This window comes from Amphiura filiformis, chromosome 20 (genome assembly GCF_039555335.1).
Source record: "Amphiura filiformis chromosome 20, Afil_fr2py, whole genome shotgun sequence".
Taxonomy (NCBI): Eukaryota; Metazoa; Echinodermata; class Ophiuroidea; order Amphilepidida; family Amphiuridae; genus Amphiura; species Amphiura filiformis.
The window spans coordinates 26,827,010-26,843,137 of NC_092647.1; the positions used below are offsets into that span (position 1 = coordinate 26,827,010).

The 16,128-nt window shown below is 34.0% G+C and overlaps 1 protein-coding gene across 4 annotated transcripts in view; it reads left to right on the forward strand.

Annotated features, from left to right (window-relative positions):
• The window catches only part of LOC140142087 (glycine receptor subunit alpha-2-like), a 224,845-nt gene that overhangs the window by 42,899 nt on the left and 165,818 nt on the right, over positions 1–16,128 (forward strand). The window contains exon 1 of one of the 4 annotated variants that reach the window (XM_072164040.1): positions 5,545–5,840. The exons of the other annotated variants lie outside the window; for them this stretch is intronic. Coding sequence (XP_072020141.1) covers positions 5,764–5,840 — 77 coding nt within the window. The 5' untranslated portion in view covers positions 5,545–5,763. Of the gene's footprint in view, positions 1–5,544; positions 5,841–16,128 lie in introns of those variants that run through there. 4 annotated transcript variants of the gene reach the window in all.

Below are 16,128 nucleotides of genomic sequence, written 5' to 3' on the forward strand. Positions count from 1 at the left end.
CTTTTTTGAATTGCTCATAGACATTGGCACATGGTTAATCCATTCTGAACATAATTAGGACCTATAAGTGCACTGTGGCATTATCATGGGTCCTTCAAAATCAAAGATAATTTGATTGAACAGTATGAAGTGCTGATTTTGACCCCTCTGAAATCCCAACGAAATTCCGAAATCAATCTTTTTTGGCATTAGGCATTTCAGACACAGCCAGTGAGTGACCACATTCAAAAAAGAGGGTCACAACTGATTTAATTAAGAAGAAAATGCCTCTCAAAGAGAGCGCTTTGTCATTTGGACACCTTAAATTCCCAATTTTGGTCAAGGTCGCCAAACTTAGATGGCCCGCCATTCGGAAACGAAATTGAATTTGAATTTTTTCTTGACCTCACCTAGGGGTCCATGAAAGGTACCCTGAGCCAAAGGAGAGCATAATCCAAGAGGGTGGGTGTACACTCAGTCTGTTTTGACATGGACTGACCCCATATGAAAACATTTTAAGCATTTTAAGACTAAAAAATAGAATTGTCACATTCAGTTTCCTCCAATTTATAGACTTACAATATCATTTTCAAGAAATTTATTAGGCGAAAATACTGTCTAGAAACACCAATTTTATGCAAATTCGTTACACCGCCCCAATCTACCATTTATTGTTTGGAGTAGACCAATATAGCCTCAAAATGTTGACAAAAAAAAAAATCAATATTTAAGATGTATATTTTCATAAAAGGGCTTTAAAATTACCCTTTTTTTACATTTTTAAAAATGCTAAAGAGGGTAACATTGATGATCCCTCCTGAAAACCCAAGACCCCAATCATTGCAATTTTAAGTTCTATATTACAAATAAACTATGGTCTTGACAAATATTTCAAAATAAAATCCAATCGAGAAGTTGCTGATAGAAAAAAAACTTCATAAACTTTGCCATTTTTCAACTGTTTTCACAGCAATTTTCCTGTGTCAAAAGCCCCAAATTAGGGGGTACCCATATCTCCCTACCCAGGGGGGTCAGGTGGGTCTAGTCTGGCATGTGAAAATATGTCATCCAGTACATCAATCTTACAAAGTATGAACCGATTTGGCCAACCTTCATGTTCCCAGATTTTGTCATATCACCTGGATCTCTCTGGCATGGACAATTAAGCGATATCTGGTGGTCACTAATGCCCCCATACTAAGTTTTTAGTGAAATATTGGTGATTTCCCATGTATGAATCGGTTGTTCAACATCAACTTTTTAAGTTTGTGCTTATTTTATTTCATAATAGGTTTGTAGTAATTTGAATTACCAAACTTTGACATTTGAGGGTCAAATCATAGTCATATAATGAAGTTAGAAGCGGTCCTTAATACCCCATATGTACAATATGCTGCTGCACTCCAGAAGAAGCAGCAGCTGAACAAGTCAAAACCAACCAACAAAAATAACAAGAACCCTAAAACCAAACTAGTAAGACAGTGCAAAAAGCGGACAATGAAGTTGACCAAATATGTCAGGATTGTGGAGAGGAGGACATTAGTTTGGCATGTTTCGTAAACTTTCTGGCATTTTACAAATGCAGATGTTGTGGGCTCGGAAGAGGACTGGAAAGACAAGGACTGCGTGTGTCAGTTGTTCCTCACATAAAATAAACACTGATATAAGTCTTTTAATAGAAACTCTTAAGAACCATTAAAGGTCTCAAAATGGTCAACAAACATGGTACTAGTTGGTGGTACCTAATGCCCCATCATCGGGGCAATAACGGTAACTTCATACACTTCTATATCAAAGCAGCCAATCAGAAAAGCCGTTAGAAAAGTACGAAACATGCATTGATTGTGTATATTGTGCACTCCGCGTACTACGCGCAGTGTTTCGCGCGCGTTCGCGTCGCGTAGGATTGATTCATTTTTCGGGCGGGTTGATGCATTTATATATGGTTCTGTTTTCCAACATTTTTAGTGATAATTTGTTATATAAAAAATATAAAAATCACGTATTTTTTTCTTCTCGTGTATGAAATAGATTAATAAACTTAGATTACTTATTGCTCGAGAATTAGACAAAATAATGCACTTGCGCTGATGTTGATGCGTCTAATGCACTCCCCTTCGGGGCTCGTGCATTAGACGCATCAACATCAGCGCGCGTGCATTATTTTGTCTAATTTTTCTCCCAATAAGTAATACGCGTTCATTAACCTATAATTGATGTTACGGTAAATAAATGCATGGTGATTGAAAATGAACGCATTGTTGGCAGATATTTGTCCTGCGGTACATAGCTGAATAACAGGTCTATCAAGTGAAACCATTAAAACAGAAATCAGTATTAAGTAAAAGTCAGGTATGATGAAAACTAAAAATGGTGGTCCCTAATGTCTCTCTTTACCCTATATGTTTTGATGTTTTACTTTTACACGATTAGCTTGTTTCGGTGGTTGTATTTTGACTTTTCGTTGGTCTTATATGATCGACGTTAACCATTCTTGCTTCCTCTGGGTCTGAGCTTGTTACTATCCTTTCATTTCTCACTTTATTTTATGTTTAACCTGTTTGTATTGTTTCCAGATTTCAAGTTGCTTGGTCTTTCTACATTTCCTATTGTCACATGTACCCTTCTGTATTATAGTTTTCAGCAATGTTTGTTAGCGGTCTGACGATTTGGCGCTGTTTACAGCGCAACAATGGAAGTGTTGGAGGTGATTGGCTAATTGAATCACGTCATCATTATATCAATCAATCAGCGTATCTGTAAGAGCAGCCAGACACTGCTGAACGACCTTCTTTCCGTTTCAGTTTCAGTTTAGATTTATTTGTACATATTATAAGCACTTGGCTCTTTGTACTACACATATAATGATTACATATGAGGAAGACATTTAAATAACATGAAGATATAATTACATAAATTCAATCATGGCGGGAAAAACAAACAATGAGAGACCACTGATGTCAGATGATGTATCAGAACACATGAGAGAAATGAATTTTTAGGGACTCGTTTCGGATCTGTACCTGAATGGAAGATATTTTTGACGAATCTTATCAAACACTTGCAGACCATGGTCCTCCAAATCCAATTTCAGTCTTCTACCTGTTTCAATCTTGAGAATATGACTGGAACACCTTAATTTAGCTAAAAACGCCTAATATGAGGCGTGTTTTGCACCAAAAAGATATTTTTATAGAGTCATTTTTGACACTTGAAAGTGCAATAAGTTCGTAACTTATCAAGTGAAGTTACATCAGAATAAAAGTTTTGTTTTGCAACCTCTTCAAGTCTTTGTTTAAATACGGTATGTACATTAAAATAATATTTTTAACATGCATTACCCAGGTTGATTTACCTCTGTCATCAAGATACAATAACATAAGGTAGCATTTTTTTTGATACCTGTTATTGTCCATATTTAGAAGTTGAAACCAAAATTTAACACAACGAATCATACAAGTAACATACATTAGAAGTTTCCACATTCACCAACAGCGGCGTTGTTGGTAGTGTTTTGAGATATCTGTAAAAAATGTTTACATGCTTTGAAATGATTTTTTTCGGTCATATTTTTGTAACCCCAGATTTCAGAGCCGTATGTAAGAATAGGCAAAATGGTTGTATCAAATATTGTATGAGTCATAAGAAATATTTTCAACAGCAGACGTCGTTTTGCTAAGTGCGTTCAGAGCCTTACTCGCCTGATCAGCCAATGCTCGTATAGATCTGCCCCACGCATTACTAGTAGACAATTATTGAATACCAAGGTAATGGTACGATTTAACAACATCAAGGCGATTATTTTGATACAACCAAGCTTCGTCTCTTCGAATGCGCCCTCCTTTCCGGAAAATCATGATTTGAGTTTTATTGATGTTAACCTTCATTTCCCAGTTCAAACAAAATTCATGCAGAGAGGCGATGTGTTTCTTGAGTCCACCGACTGTATCAGGCATAATAACAATGTCATCGGCATAATAAAGAGAGTTGATCTCTGTGATATCAGGGTACGATTTAAATCCATGAGCACCGTTCTATCACGAAAATTTGACAATTCGGAAATAAAAAATGTCGAATACAATAGTTAATACAAACTAAACATTCTGCGCTTTAGAATCAATACACAATTATATTCATGTTCAGGCAAAGATGCAATTATGGTTACAAAGTACGATAACACTTTGTATTTTTTTTTCTGAAATTAGACATGAGGCTTTGATTTATTCACTGAATCATAAAAAGTGGCTTTAAACATATGACACCTAAACCTTACCTGAAATGTTTCTTCTTTTTATTCAATTACTTACTTAAAGGGAAAAGTTGTAAAACACAAGTTGGTGCATATAAAAACATGAAGAGCAAGTAGAAAAGAATGCAACTCTGCTTGGCTGAAAATTTCAAAAATGGCCCGCTGCATTTCCCAGTGAAGCTAATAAAAGTTAGCAATAAAAATCACTTGATGCATAACTAATGTAAAACAATAGAATTTATCGAGTTTTTTTTTTTTTTTTGATTATACCAATAGGGACTTACATATTAGGAACCCTGTATTATAAGTTACCAACTTGGTCTTGCTTTAACCTTGAATAGATGCAAATTACCTGAACTATAATGGCTATGACGTGACTTGAACAAAGGTTGGGAATAATGTAATATTGATAATACGAACCAGCTGCGGTAAGATCACAAAAAGGTGTATGATAACTTTACATTATTAATATCATACCTTGTTTTTCCGCAGTACTTGTCACCTTAAAAAACAGTCCGCTATGTAGAACTTATATAGATGAACAGAGATTATAATGAAAGGAAAGTAGTTTGCTGTTTGTAAGTATTTTATCGGGTGTAAATACATTCTATCTAACTTTCATTATGTTTACAAGGAAAGAGTTCGCTTTTGATATTAAATAAATTACACTCCATTCATTTTATGTTGACCTGCATTTTGACGCTGTTAGTAACATGACAACACTATGCTGACATTTAATTTCAACACTCAGTCTTGCCCCCACATGTATGAGGACAAATATAATTACATAACAAATATTTCTTGATAAACTTTTTTGTGCCAGCATTCGTAACCATAAACAAAACTATCGTCTTATTATCGCTATGATTAAATTGATAAAAGGTTGTATTGGACATTCCAAAATATAGGTAATACTAAAGAAGTTCATTATCTGGTTATAAGCATTTTAATAACATTGAAAACCTTCGGTAAAATGTTATATGCTACTCTATAGGTAACTCTTTTGGACACACTGTATTATAGTGTGAATTGCATTATGCATTCGCTTTAATGTAACCTCGATTCTTGAATAATGTTCAAGTTTCGTTTTTGCATTTATTCTGGCATTATTCCATTACTTCTAGATACTGTTATTTGTTTATTTTGCGTATGATATTGACAATGACAATGGCAATGACATTGCAATAACTAAGTTCTACCTAGTTTCTGTCTAACGGAAATGCACGCCATCTCGCGATGCATTCTAGGATAAAGAGGAGGGTACTGCCACCCGCATCCTGATAGTATGTGTCTCAAAATCATTACGATCATGACGACAGGAAGACAGGCTTACTATCGGGCGGATATCTAACTTCCTTGAACACATTAGCACATTAAAAGCAATGATTATTATGCACATGTATATAGTATCAGATGAAAAGCGGTAGTATCGTATTATAAGGCGCGAACATAATAAGGCGGGAATATAATAGTTTCGTGATTTGTGCGGGAAAACATGTTTGCATATCGCCTGCTCAGCAGAATTCAAGAAGAACATGTCGCAGTGTGGAAATAAGCTTTTTATACCTATCATGGGAATTAATTTAGTCATGGTGGTTTCTTTACTAAAATGGTAAGCTAACTGTACTGTTATTGATGATGGAAATTGTACAATCCATCTGTGCTTCAGTTTATTGCATTTCAATAAACACCTGTCAATATCAATTTAGATTATTGAAATATTTATTGCATAATTTCGAACTCCGTGTCCAGGGATATTTAACAGATATTTCTCAATTAATGGATTCGTTTCTGGCAGTATTAATATCCAAGAAATATTACTATTATTTGATTATTGTTTATCCCATAGCGCCTGTAATATAGTATTGACTGGAAACATAACTGATAGCGATACTTATTACTTTAGAAATGTGAGTGATAAATTTGTAATATAAAATAGTGAATATTCTCAGTCATCCAGCCGTTAGAATCACAAAGTTTACTTACGGGGTTTTTTTTGCAACTTGTTACGTTGCCTCTGAAACCATCAGACTTCCTCGGACAATTCAATTCGAAATTTTGTAAATCTGTAATAAAAATTTAGTATTAAGATGTTAGTTTATTTCAAACTGCAAAATAATCTAACTTCAAACTGTCTCCTTTTATTTCTACTTCATTTTCAAAATTTGAGGAATTTTTCAGTGTTTTGTCAGATATTTGCTACCAATCGTTTAGATCTGTTCATCAGACTGTTGATATTATAGGTTTTGTATATAAAGACCGTAAGTCCACTTGGCCCCTCAACATGTATACACTAAAGTTACGTATAGTTAGGGTTTTATAATGTTTAATTCATTTGTCAGAGTGAAAACATCATGAAAGGTTGTGAATCAAGGTTTCAAAGTGTGATGACATCCAGTATTGACATGATATTAGAGTAATGATGAATTTGGTTCTGATACATGATATTAAGTGTTTTTGCAATTTTTGTTATTAAAGAAGACATAATGAGAACTGAATTGATTTATATACATGACGTCACTTGCAACATTTAAGATGGATAAAATACGGCAACAGTACATACGACTATTATTATAGAAATTAAACAGAACATCATGTAAATGGACATTACATTACACTTGAATGCAAAGTCAATGTTACACCAATTAGTCGTACGAGCATCAGTTTTTCTTGTTTAAAATTTTGTGCATCTACCTTTATATTTTTGTCAATTTTAATTAAAATACGTAACAGTAACATTGCAAACATGGGCTTTTGTCAAAAGTTTTGGTTTATAAACGAGCTGGACAGATAGAAGGTGTGACAGCCATTTGAAGTGTATTTTAGTTTTATTGGTAATAACATTTACTATTTAGTGCCAACTAAATGTACATGCCTATCAAAGGCTCCCCTTCCCACAAATCAATGTTGGGTACTAGGCGGGCAACAGTATTAATAAAGGTATGATTTTTGACATGCATGGAAAGAGGTTTGGAGTTGAATATAATTTAGGTTTCTGCCATTGTATAGTGTTGAACACGTTCGGATTTATGTCGAACACGAGTTTTTAATAGCACACATATATATATAAAACCCGTTTCGACATCAGGTTCATGTTAAATGCATACATGGATTTCCTTCGTCAGGTTTCAACTTGGACCTACAAAGACCTATAGAGACACTATATCGCCATAGAAGATGCAAGGGTATATTACTAAAAGTGTTGTGATCTAGTAGAGGAAAATTAGAAAAATAGCGGACATTGTGGCGTTGGTCAAAAATATGTACAAATCGACCCACTCTCCACGTAGCCTTAATCCTCATATAGGTCTTGTGTCAAATGTTTGATATTCTTATCGACTTGGTTGCCAGCCGGGGTTGCCAGCCATCAAATAAACTTTTCGCTAACTTCAGAGAAGAGAATGTAGAAAATGCATTTGAACTTTATTGATGCCTTTATTTAAAGTTAATGAAATACGATCCGGTAGTCTACAAACAACACACATCCGTGTTGTACGTTTCTTTGGTGAAAGCACATTGAATAATTCGCATTTTGGTATCTTACTAGCTTTAAATAGTTTGGTTTGCCGTTTTACACGACTAGCCCGCACTGAATGTGATTTGTTTTGGGTTCAATTAGAAATTATGTTATTTTGGCGATTATATTCTGTTGGTCAATTATGATTGATGTAAACCATTCTTATTTCCATCGAGGTCTGAACTTATTTCATTTCCCCTTTAATTTTATGCTTAAATGTTGTTGTTTTTGTTTACCTTATTTCAAGTTGGTTGATATTTCTTCATGCCCTCTTGTTCCATATAAGCTCGTATAGTTTTCGGCAAGGTCTGCAGAGCGGCCTGCCGATTCGGCGCTGTCTATAGCGCACAAACGGAAGCTGTTTTGAAACATTCTGCGCTTTTGAATCCATACAAAATTACATTCATGTTCAGGCAAAGATGTAAGTATGGTTACAAAGTACTATATCTCAGTAGACATGATTAATATTTTGTAGTGACATGCAACTATGTGCACTGTTTTTGTAATTGAATACATGAATACAAAACCCACCGAAGTCCACGGGAAGTGATTTTGAGAGAAAACCCTGTGTATCATTTTAATTCCTTCAGTTATATTTACCTGGTTTGACTTGCAAATGAGTGGGTTAAACTGTATTAAGTATGACGATTAGCATTTCAGGGACTTCGTGGGGCTCATTTTAAATTCTGGGTGGTTTTTTAAATCATATACAAAGACAACAATGTTGGAATGATATTACCACTAGTAAGATAATACAAAATAAAGCACACAGGTATGTATAATGTTGATAAGTATTCTACCATGTAATATAAACCACACACTTTCCTTTATTAAACCCATTTTTTCTTCAAAAGTCACTCTCCAGCAATGAATGTGTTACAAGCGGACTTTTATACATATGGATTTCAATCAATGTGTTACAAGACTAAAATCATGGACTTGGGTGGTTCTTTCATACATGCTATTTTTCACATGCTCAATAGACACAGAGGATGAGTTTGAGTTGTTTTTTCATACATATGACAGGCCTATGTATAGCAACAATTTCTCATGCTTAACTCAATTTGGCCACAGTATGGACTTGGGTGGGTTTTGTATTAATATATTCAATTAAATATGATATTTAATGATGGAACGAAGATGTTACATGGTGTGAACCGTTTAGAACATTTATGAAAAGCAAGGTAATGTTTCACACGAACTCCTTTATTTATTGAAAACAAATGCAACAGCAAAAATATTGGAAATTGAATGTAATTTAAATGTTACGCATATGTTTTGATTATATTACGAGCAAACACCTGTTATTGGTAGGATTTAATACTTTTAATACTTTACGTTATAGGAACTTGGACGCGGTATTCTTTGATATACTTTGTATATGAGTTCCCTATTACCCGTCAGTTTTTTTCTTGGCGGGAATATTGATCAAGAGGTGAGAGGTGGATTTACGGTATGAATTCTAATACTCTTTTCAGGCATTGTAATGTAGTTTGTACATCGAACACGTGCAGTAATATAAAACCCGATCAAACACCATCTTCAAGCTAAATTTATTCTAGGGTTTCCTACTTGCAGGCTTCAACTTAGAACAATTAAATACCACTTACTTTGAAAATATTTCCAATAGGGACAAAATACTGGAGAGCATTTAAAAATCACGGTAAATTGAGAGTTTGAAATAAAAAAGGAATAGTTACGGTTGCTGTAATGTGCCAGAATATTTATACGCGAACATAGCATCAGACCCTTAGGTCATTACCCTAATGCCTCTCTTGTATAATTTGATATTATTCATTTGCATTTGAGCTTTTTGCGACTATATGAAAATTGACTGAGTTGGTAAAGCTTCTGTGTCTTATTGCAAACGATCAGTATAAACAAGTGTGAACTCATCAGCGACAATTTCTTCTAACTCATGATGAAATTTCGTCTGGTCCCGGGATTTGGTTTAGGTGCAAGATTTTTCAACACTTGATCAGTCAATTAATCTAAACCTAAATTACCACAAGTAGAAGGATAAATGTATCAGTTCTACGTATTTTGACACCTCATTGTGCCCAATGCGACTTCATTCCGTCACAAGTCTTACCAATTTACAGCGTGACGGATTAACACTCGATATGCTCATAATTAAGATGTTTCGAAAGAAAAGTTTATGAAAACTTTTTCCTTTTAAAATGATCTCTTTTTTATTCAAATTGGTATACGTTCGGGAAAATAACATAACTTCATGCCGAAAATGTACTATTTAATTGGCAATCTAGTGTCTTTAAGATATTGCTTGTTCTTTAAGTCTATTGATATTCTTAATGCGAAGAAAATATTTTATTATCTCTAATACTCCTCCCAATCGTAAATAAGAAACCTAGCTCAGGCGATGAGCCAGCCTGACTAGTTAAAGCTAGTCAAACAGCTATCTGACTAGTTTATGTTTTCAGTGAATGAAACAAAATTCCGGTATATACCCTAACAAAGAAGTTGTGATATCTAGGCGGAATTCAAACCCGAGACCCCTTGCATGCCAAGCACTAGGTCGCCGATACTTAGCCATGGGTCTTACGCTGGTTGGGCCAGCGAATACTTATTATTGCATCGTCACATCCCGTGGGATGCACTCACCCGCAGTGAAGTTGTTTTTAGTATCTTGTATTACAGAGGCCGGTTAGGGTTAAAGCCATAATGTACGATTTCCGCCAACTTCTAATTTTGTTATTATATTATTTGAAATACTATTAGTACAGTAATAACTGCCGTAAAAGGCTTTCTGTCTTGAGATGTAATAACTGGGAAAGTAAAAGAAACTCCACTGACCATTTTGGTTGTTTAACATGGAGTTCAAAATTGCGCTGTTGACCTACGAACACATACAATTTGGTTGATTCCATTTAGGTGCAAGTTGATGCATGTGAAAACATTATAAATATGCCAAAAAATCAGGTTTGAAAAAAAAAGCTAATTTCATATTATAAGATCGTACATTATGGCTTTAAGTAAGCCTGCATGGAGTTCTGATAGTGTTTACTTAATGTTGCATTTGATACAAATTTCTTTATGTATGATTTCTTGCATTAGTTTCTGATATTTTTAATTTATTTACTATGACCGCACCGCAAGTATAGATTTGAAAACAAATGAAACGAATTAATGTGACTAAAGATAAAGAGCATACACATGCAACCATGATGATATTCAACGCGGATACCAGAGTCTAAACTAGTCTGGGGAGGAATGCCAGTGTATCGTATATGTTACGATAATGCAGTTTTTGATGTCGTGCTTGCAGCTTGATGTCTTAACCAGTCATGTTTAAAACATCAGTCGAATGAAACAAAATACATATGCAACCTTTAAAGAAGTAAATGTTGCTAAATATTTTCAGAGGATTGCGATAGCCTAGAACCTAGAAACCCAGCACATGTTTTGTATCGCTTTCGAAGGCATTACACTTTCAAATGAAAAATAATGAAAATACCAGATAAATGACCTACTTTTCATGTGTTGGAAAAACTATGTTAATATGATACTCAAGCAAGCTCAGTTAACGAATATGAGACCTTGCAAAATCCATTTGGTTAACACGGAGTATCCGGTTATGAAATGACTATGTATTGTATTGTATATATAATTTTTGGCAGATTTATGAAAAAAAATCAATAAAAAACAACAACAGCAACATGTAATTCAGGTAATTTGCCCATTAAATTGTTCTAGACTAACCATTCATTTCTCATATTGTTTTTAAACTACATATCTCAGAAAACAGTACAATATAGCAAAATCTAGGAAAAGAGGGGTCAGCATTTTTTACTCATATTTTGAAGTTTCATTAGGTTCCCTAAAGTATTCATGAAAATGGTGATGAAAAATTCTCATATCCCCCCTGAGCAAGATACCAGACCCCCCTAAAACCGCCCTAAAATTGGCTTCTGCTAACCCCTGACAAATTTGAAAATATTGAATTTTGCACACATTCCAGATGACATGTTTGAATATAACACAATGGTTTATCACTTTACTTTTTCTGTCATGTAATATTACATATTTTTACAATATAAACATGCACAGCAAGCTGTAAAAATGTTTGGAATGTTCCATTTTCAGCATGAGGGGTGAGACTATATTCTTGTATTTTTAAAATGTTGAAAATGCCTAATTTTCCCCAATCTTTGAGGGAAAAAATAAAACCTTCATACCTTTTTTTTATTTTTAATTTTTTGTCATAAATTACCCCACTCTTGATGTTTACAAAAATGCATTCTAAATCATGGAGACATCTTTAGTATTTTACTTACATATCCACCAATTCAGGGCACTTTTAACAATTAGTCAAATGAGGCATTTTTGTTACTTACACTTCTACTTCCATATCACTGCATATAGTGATGACTTCAATTCAAAACTGCAACATTTTGTTTATCTCTCTATACCACATGACTACGCTGACACAAACATGTGATATTAGCCAGGGTTAGTCCATTATTTCAAAGGGGTGTTTGTAGAAAACTGGGGTGACATGGTTTTTGCTATATTCCACTGTGTAAAATGGCTGATATTGAGTAGATAATAGCTGTACGGTATGCTAAATGCTCATATCTCTACAATATGATGCTAATTAGGAGAGTTGCATTAACTTGGTCAAACTTGACAAATATTGTTATAACAATAAGCAACGCAAAGATTTAAAAATGCTTTTTTTTTAAATATCCAGTCTCCATGTTCAAAGTGCCTTAGTTCCTAATTTTAGGAACTGCATATGGAAATGACTTCAATTCAAAACTGCAATATTTTGTTTATCACTCCATACCACATGACTACGGTGACACAAACATGTGATATTAGCCAGGGTTAGTCCATTTTTTCAAAGGGGTGTTTGTAGAAAACTGAGTTTATCATGGTTTTTGCTATATTCCACTGTTTAAAATGGCTGATATTGAGCAGATAATAGATGTGCGGTATGCTAAATGCTCATATCGCTACAATATGATGCTAATTAGGAGAGTTGCATTAACTTGGTCAAACTTAATATGCTTATTTATATATAATAATAAGCAACAAAAGACTTAAAAAATGGGTTTTTTTTTAAAATATCCAGGTCTCCAGATTCAAAATGTTCAAAATGCCTTATTTCCTTATTTTAATTTGTGTGTTTTTATAAGAAAATATTTTATTTTTTTGTAAACATTATTCCACTATTGCTGTTTGCACAAATATGCAGTCATATCATTGAGACAACCATTGCATCTTACTCACATGTCCACCAATGGGGAAAGGGCAATTGTTGAGGATAGCACCCCCCATGGCGCCACACTGAAAACAAATCATATTTTAATTACAAATACACATTAAAGATTAAAAGCCCATATCTTAAAAACATCTGCATTCTAGCATGTGTACCTCGTAAACTAAAATATCCTCCATGACTTGTATTTCTTTATTTATTAGTATGAAATTAAGGGTGCGGATAGCTGCGTTTCATATGTTTTGTATGTGACCTGAGAGCACATCAGGCATATCGAATTACATTCTGAATACGAGGAATGTGCTTCCGATATCAACTAATTTTGATTTTTGAAATTCACGATATAATACAAATTTGATGGCAAACGATATGTACTTCAAGTATACACCAATCCGAGAAGCGTTTACTGTATTTGGCCCTCTATTGACGGCAACACAGATGTACCAGAGCGGAGATTTAATTCGTAATTCAATACTCATGATTGTGTATTGAATATCACTGTTGTGTACAATTCCCGGGTACAATTCTGTATAGCACACAATAAATAATGGATAGAACCCCCGACCTCGGGACACCGCAGTTTTACATCGGGGACACCGCAGTAATGGCGAAGTCGGATAGGTGTATAAGCCTATATGTAGCTTGGATGAAAAGCCGACGCCGACGATCAATTAAAAAATTTGACCTTTCATATATAGATATTAAAGATATACATATTTTCCCAAAAAGATCAAAATGTTTTTGGTATATTTGAAAAAAACCCAACATTATATCACACATTTGAAAAAAGCAAAACTATTTGATATCAGAAGGTTCATGTGCTCTCAATTCCGACAAAGAAATCTGTGAAAACATCGCTAGTTCACCTGTGAAAATTAAAAAATTAAAATATATGGAGGTTTTTATTTTTTGCATCAAAATATTCGTTACAAATCACATTATCCACTGTTTCTCAAAAGGTGAAAAGTAGGAAAACACCCTCCCCAAAATGGAACAAACCATTCGGATTTTTTTACCTTTTCTCTTATATTCGTACTTCTTATTAAGAGTAATTTAACTTAACACATGCAGATTATATTTTTTGATTGAGAAGGGTTTTCTTTGTTCATCATGAAAATACCAATTTTCTACCTTTGTTGATGTTATTGGACCATTATAAGCTAACTTTCTTGAGAAACACATCTGTATTATAATGGAATACCCCACACATCAAAATACCCTTGAGTGTAATATTAGACAATATAAAGGAGAAACAAAGACTTCAAATAACCATTTAAATTCAATATATTTACAACATCTGCATTCTAGTGTGAAAAAAACACATTTTCCCTTTTTTTTCAAAAAAAAAAAAAAAAATAGAAAAACACCCCTCCTAAAATGGAACAAACCAATTAGATTTTTTATGTTTTCTTTCATATCTGTTAATGGTAATGCATCAACTTAATACTTACCGAGTATATTTTGTTATTGTGAATGGTTTTCTATATCTTTGATCATCGTGAAAATACTCATTTTCTAGCTTTTTAGATGTTATTGACCCATTATAGCAAATTTGAGATGTTCTAGGGTGATACCTCTGTATAATAATGGAATAGCCCGGGCTTCAAAAACCTTTGAAAGGTATGAAGGTTTTTATTTTTTCCGTCAAAAAGTGGGTAAAAAACACATTTTTCACTTTTTCTCAAAAAGTGAAAAATAGGAAAACACCCCTCCTAAAAATGGAACAACCCAATTAGATTTTTTACTTTTTCTTTCATATCCGTTAAGATTAATATGTCAACTTAAAACCTGCAGAGTATATTTTTGATTGTGAATGGTTTTCTATATATTTGATCATCGTAAAAATACTAATTTTCTAGCTTTTTAGGCCCTATTATAAGCAAACTTGAGATGTTCTAGGGTGATACCTCTGTATTATAATGGAATAGCCCGGGCTTCAAAACACCTTTGATTGTCACCTTAGACATTATAAAGGAAAAACAATTTCTGTTTATTAAAAATACACAATCAAGACTTCAAAAAACCAATTAAACTCAATATCTTTACAACATCTGCATGCTAGAATATGGAAAAAGTAGTCCACTTCCGGGGCTTCTATCTCGTAAATTAAAATACTCTCCATGATTTGTATTTCTTTATTTAATTAGTCTTGTATGAAACTTGTTTACATGTGAAAATAAAAAAAATTAAAAGGTATGAAGGTTTTTATTTTTTCCGTCAAAAAGTGGGTAAAAACAAATTTTTCACTTTTTCTCAAAAAGTGAAAAATAGGAAAACACCCCTCCTAAAAAATGGAACAACCCAATTAGATTTTTTACTTTTTCTTTCATATCCGTTAAGATTAATATGTCAACTTAATACCTGCAGAGTATAGTTTTGATTGTGAATGGTTTTCTATATATTTAATCATCGTGAAAATACCCATTTTCTAGCTTTTTTTTTTTTTTTAAAGGGGAGGCAGGGGGTCATTTTAGGGGGGTCTTGTATCTCGTACCAGAGGGGTCGTGAGATTTTGTCAATGTCACCAGTGTGCATAACTTGGGACACTTGCTCAACCATCAAAGCATGAAAGAAATCTGCCTACCCTCGTTTTCCCCGGTCTGTCTGCTTCTACCAGACATTCCGTGACGGTGTTTGCTGACACCGTCAAACAATCGTTGAATCAAAATTCAATAAACAGCATCAGAGTAAAACACGATTCCTTAAACAATGATTCCTTAAACATTTGTTAATTAAAAGTATTTTTTATGTATTATGTTCATTTTAAAGATTATTATCATAATTGTTTCAAGATGCGCGTGAGAACGTTTCAAGGCATTAACAACTGTTATTATTACGGTAAAGCTGATGGGTTGGCGCCTAGATACCTGTTAACCTCCATTTTGAAGCTGGACCGTTTCACAATTTCTGGAGTGTAAGGCGGGAGTATTTGATCTGAAGACGGAATATAGATGGAATGAAGGTCCGTTCATGACTAAACAAGATTAGATCTTGTAATTTTAACTGCAAGTGTGAAATTTAACGGAACGGCGAAAACTGGTTTGGAAGTAGTTGGGATAATAACTTTGGAGCATTACCATAGTGCAAACGATGGAACATGATAGTGGTGACACCAACTGCAATACGGTTGGCTCCACTGAG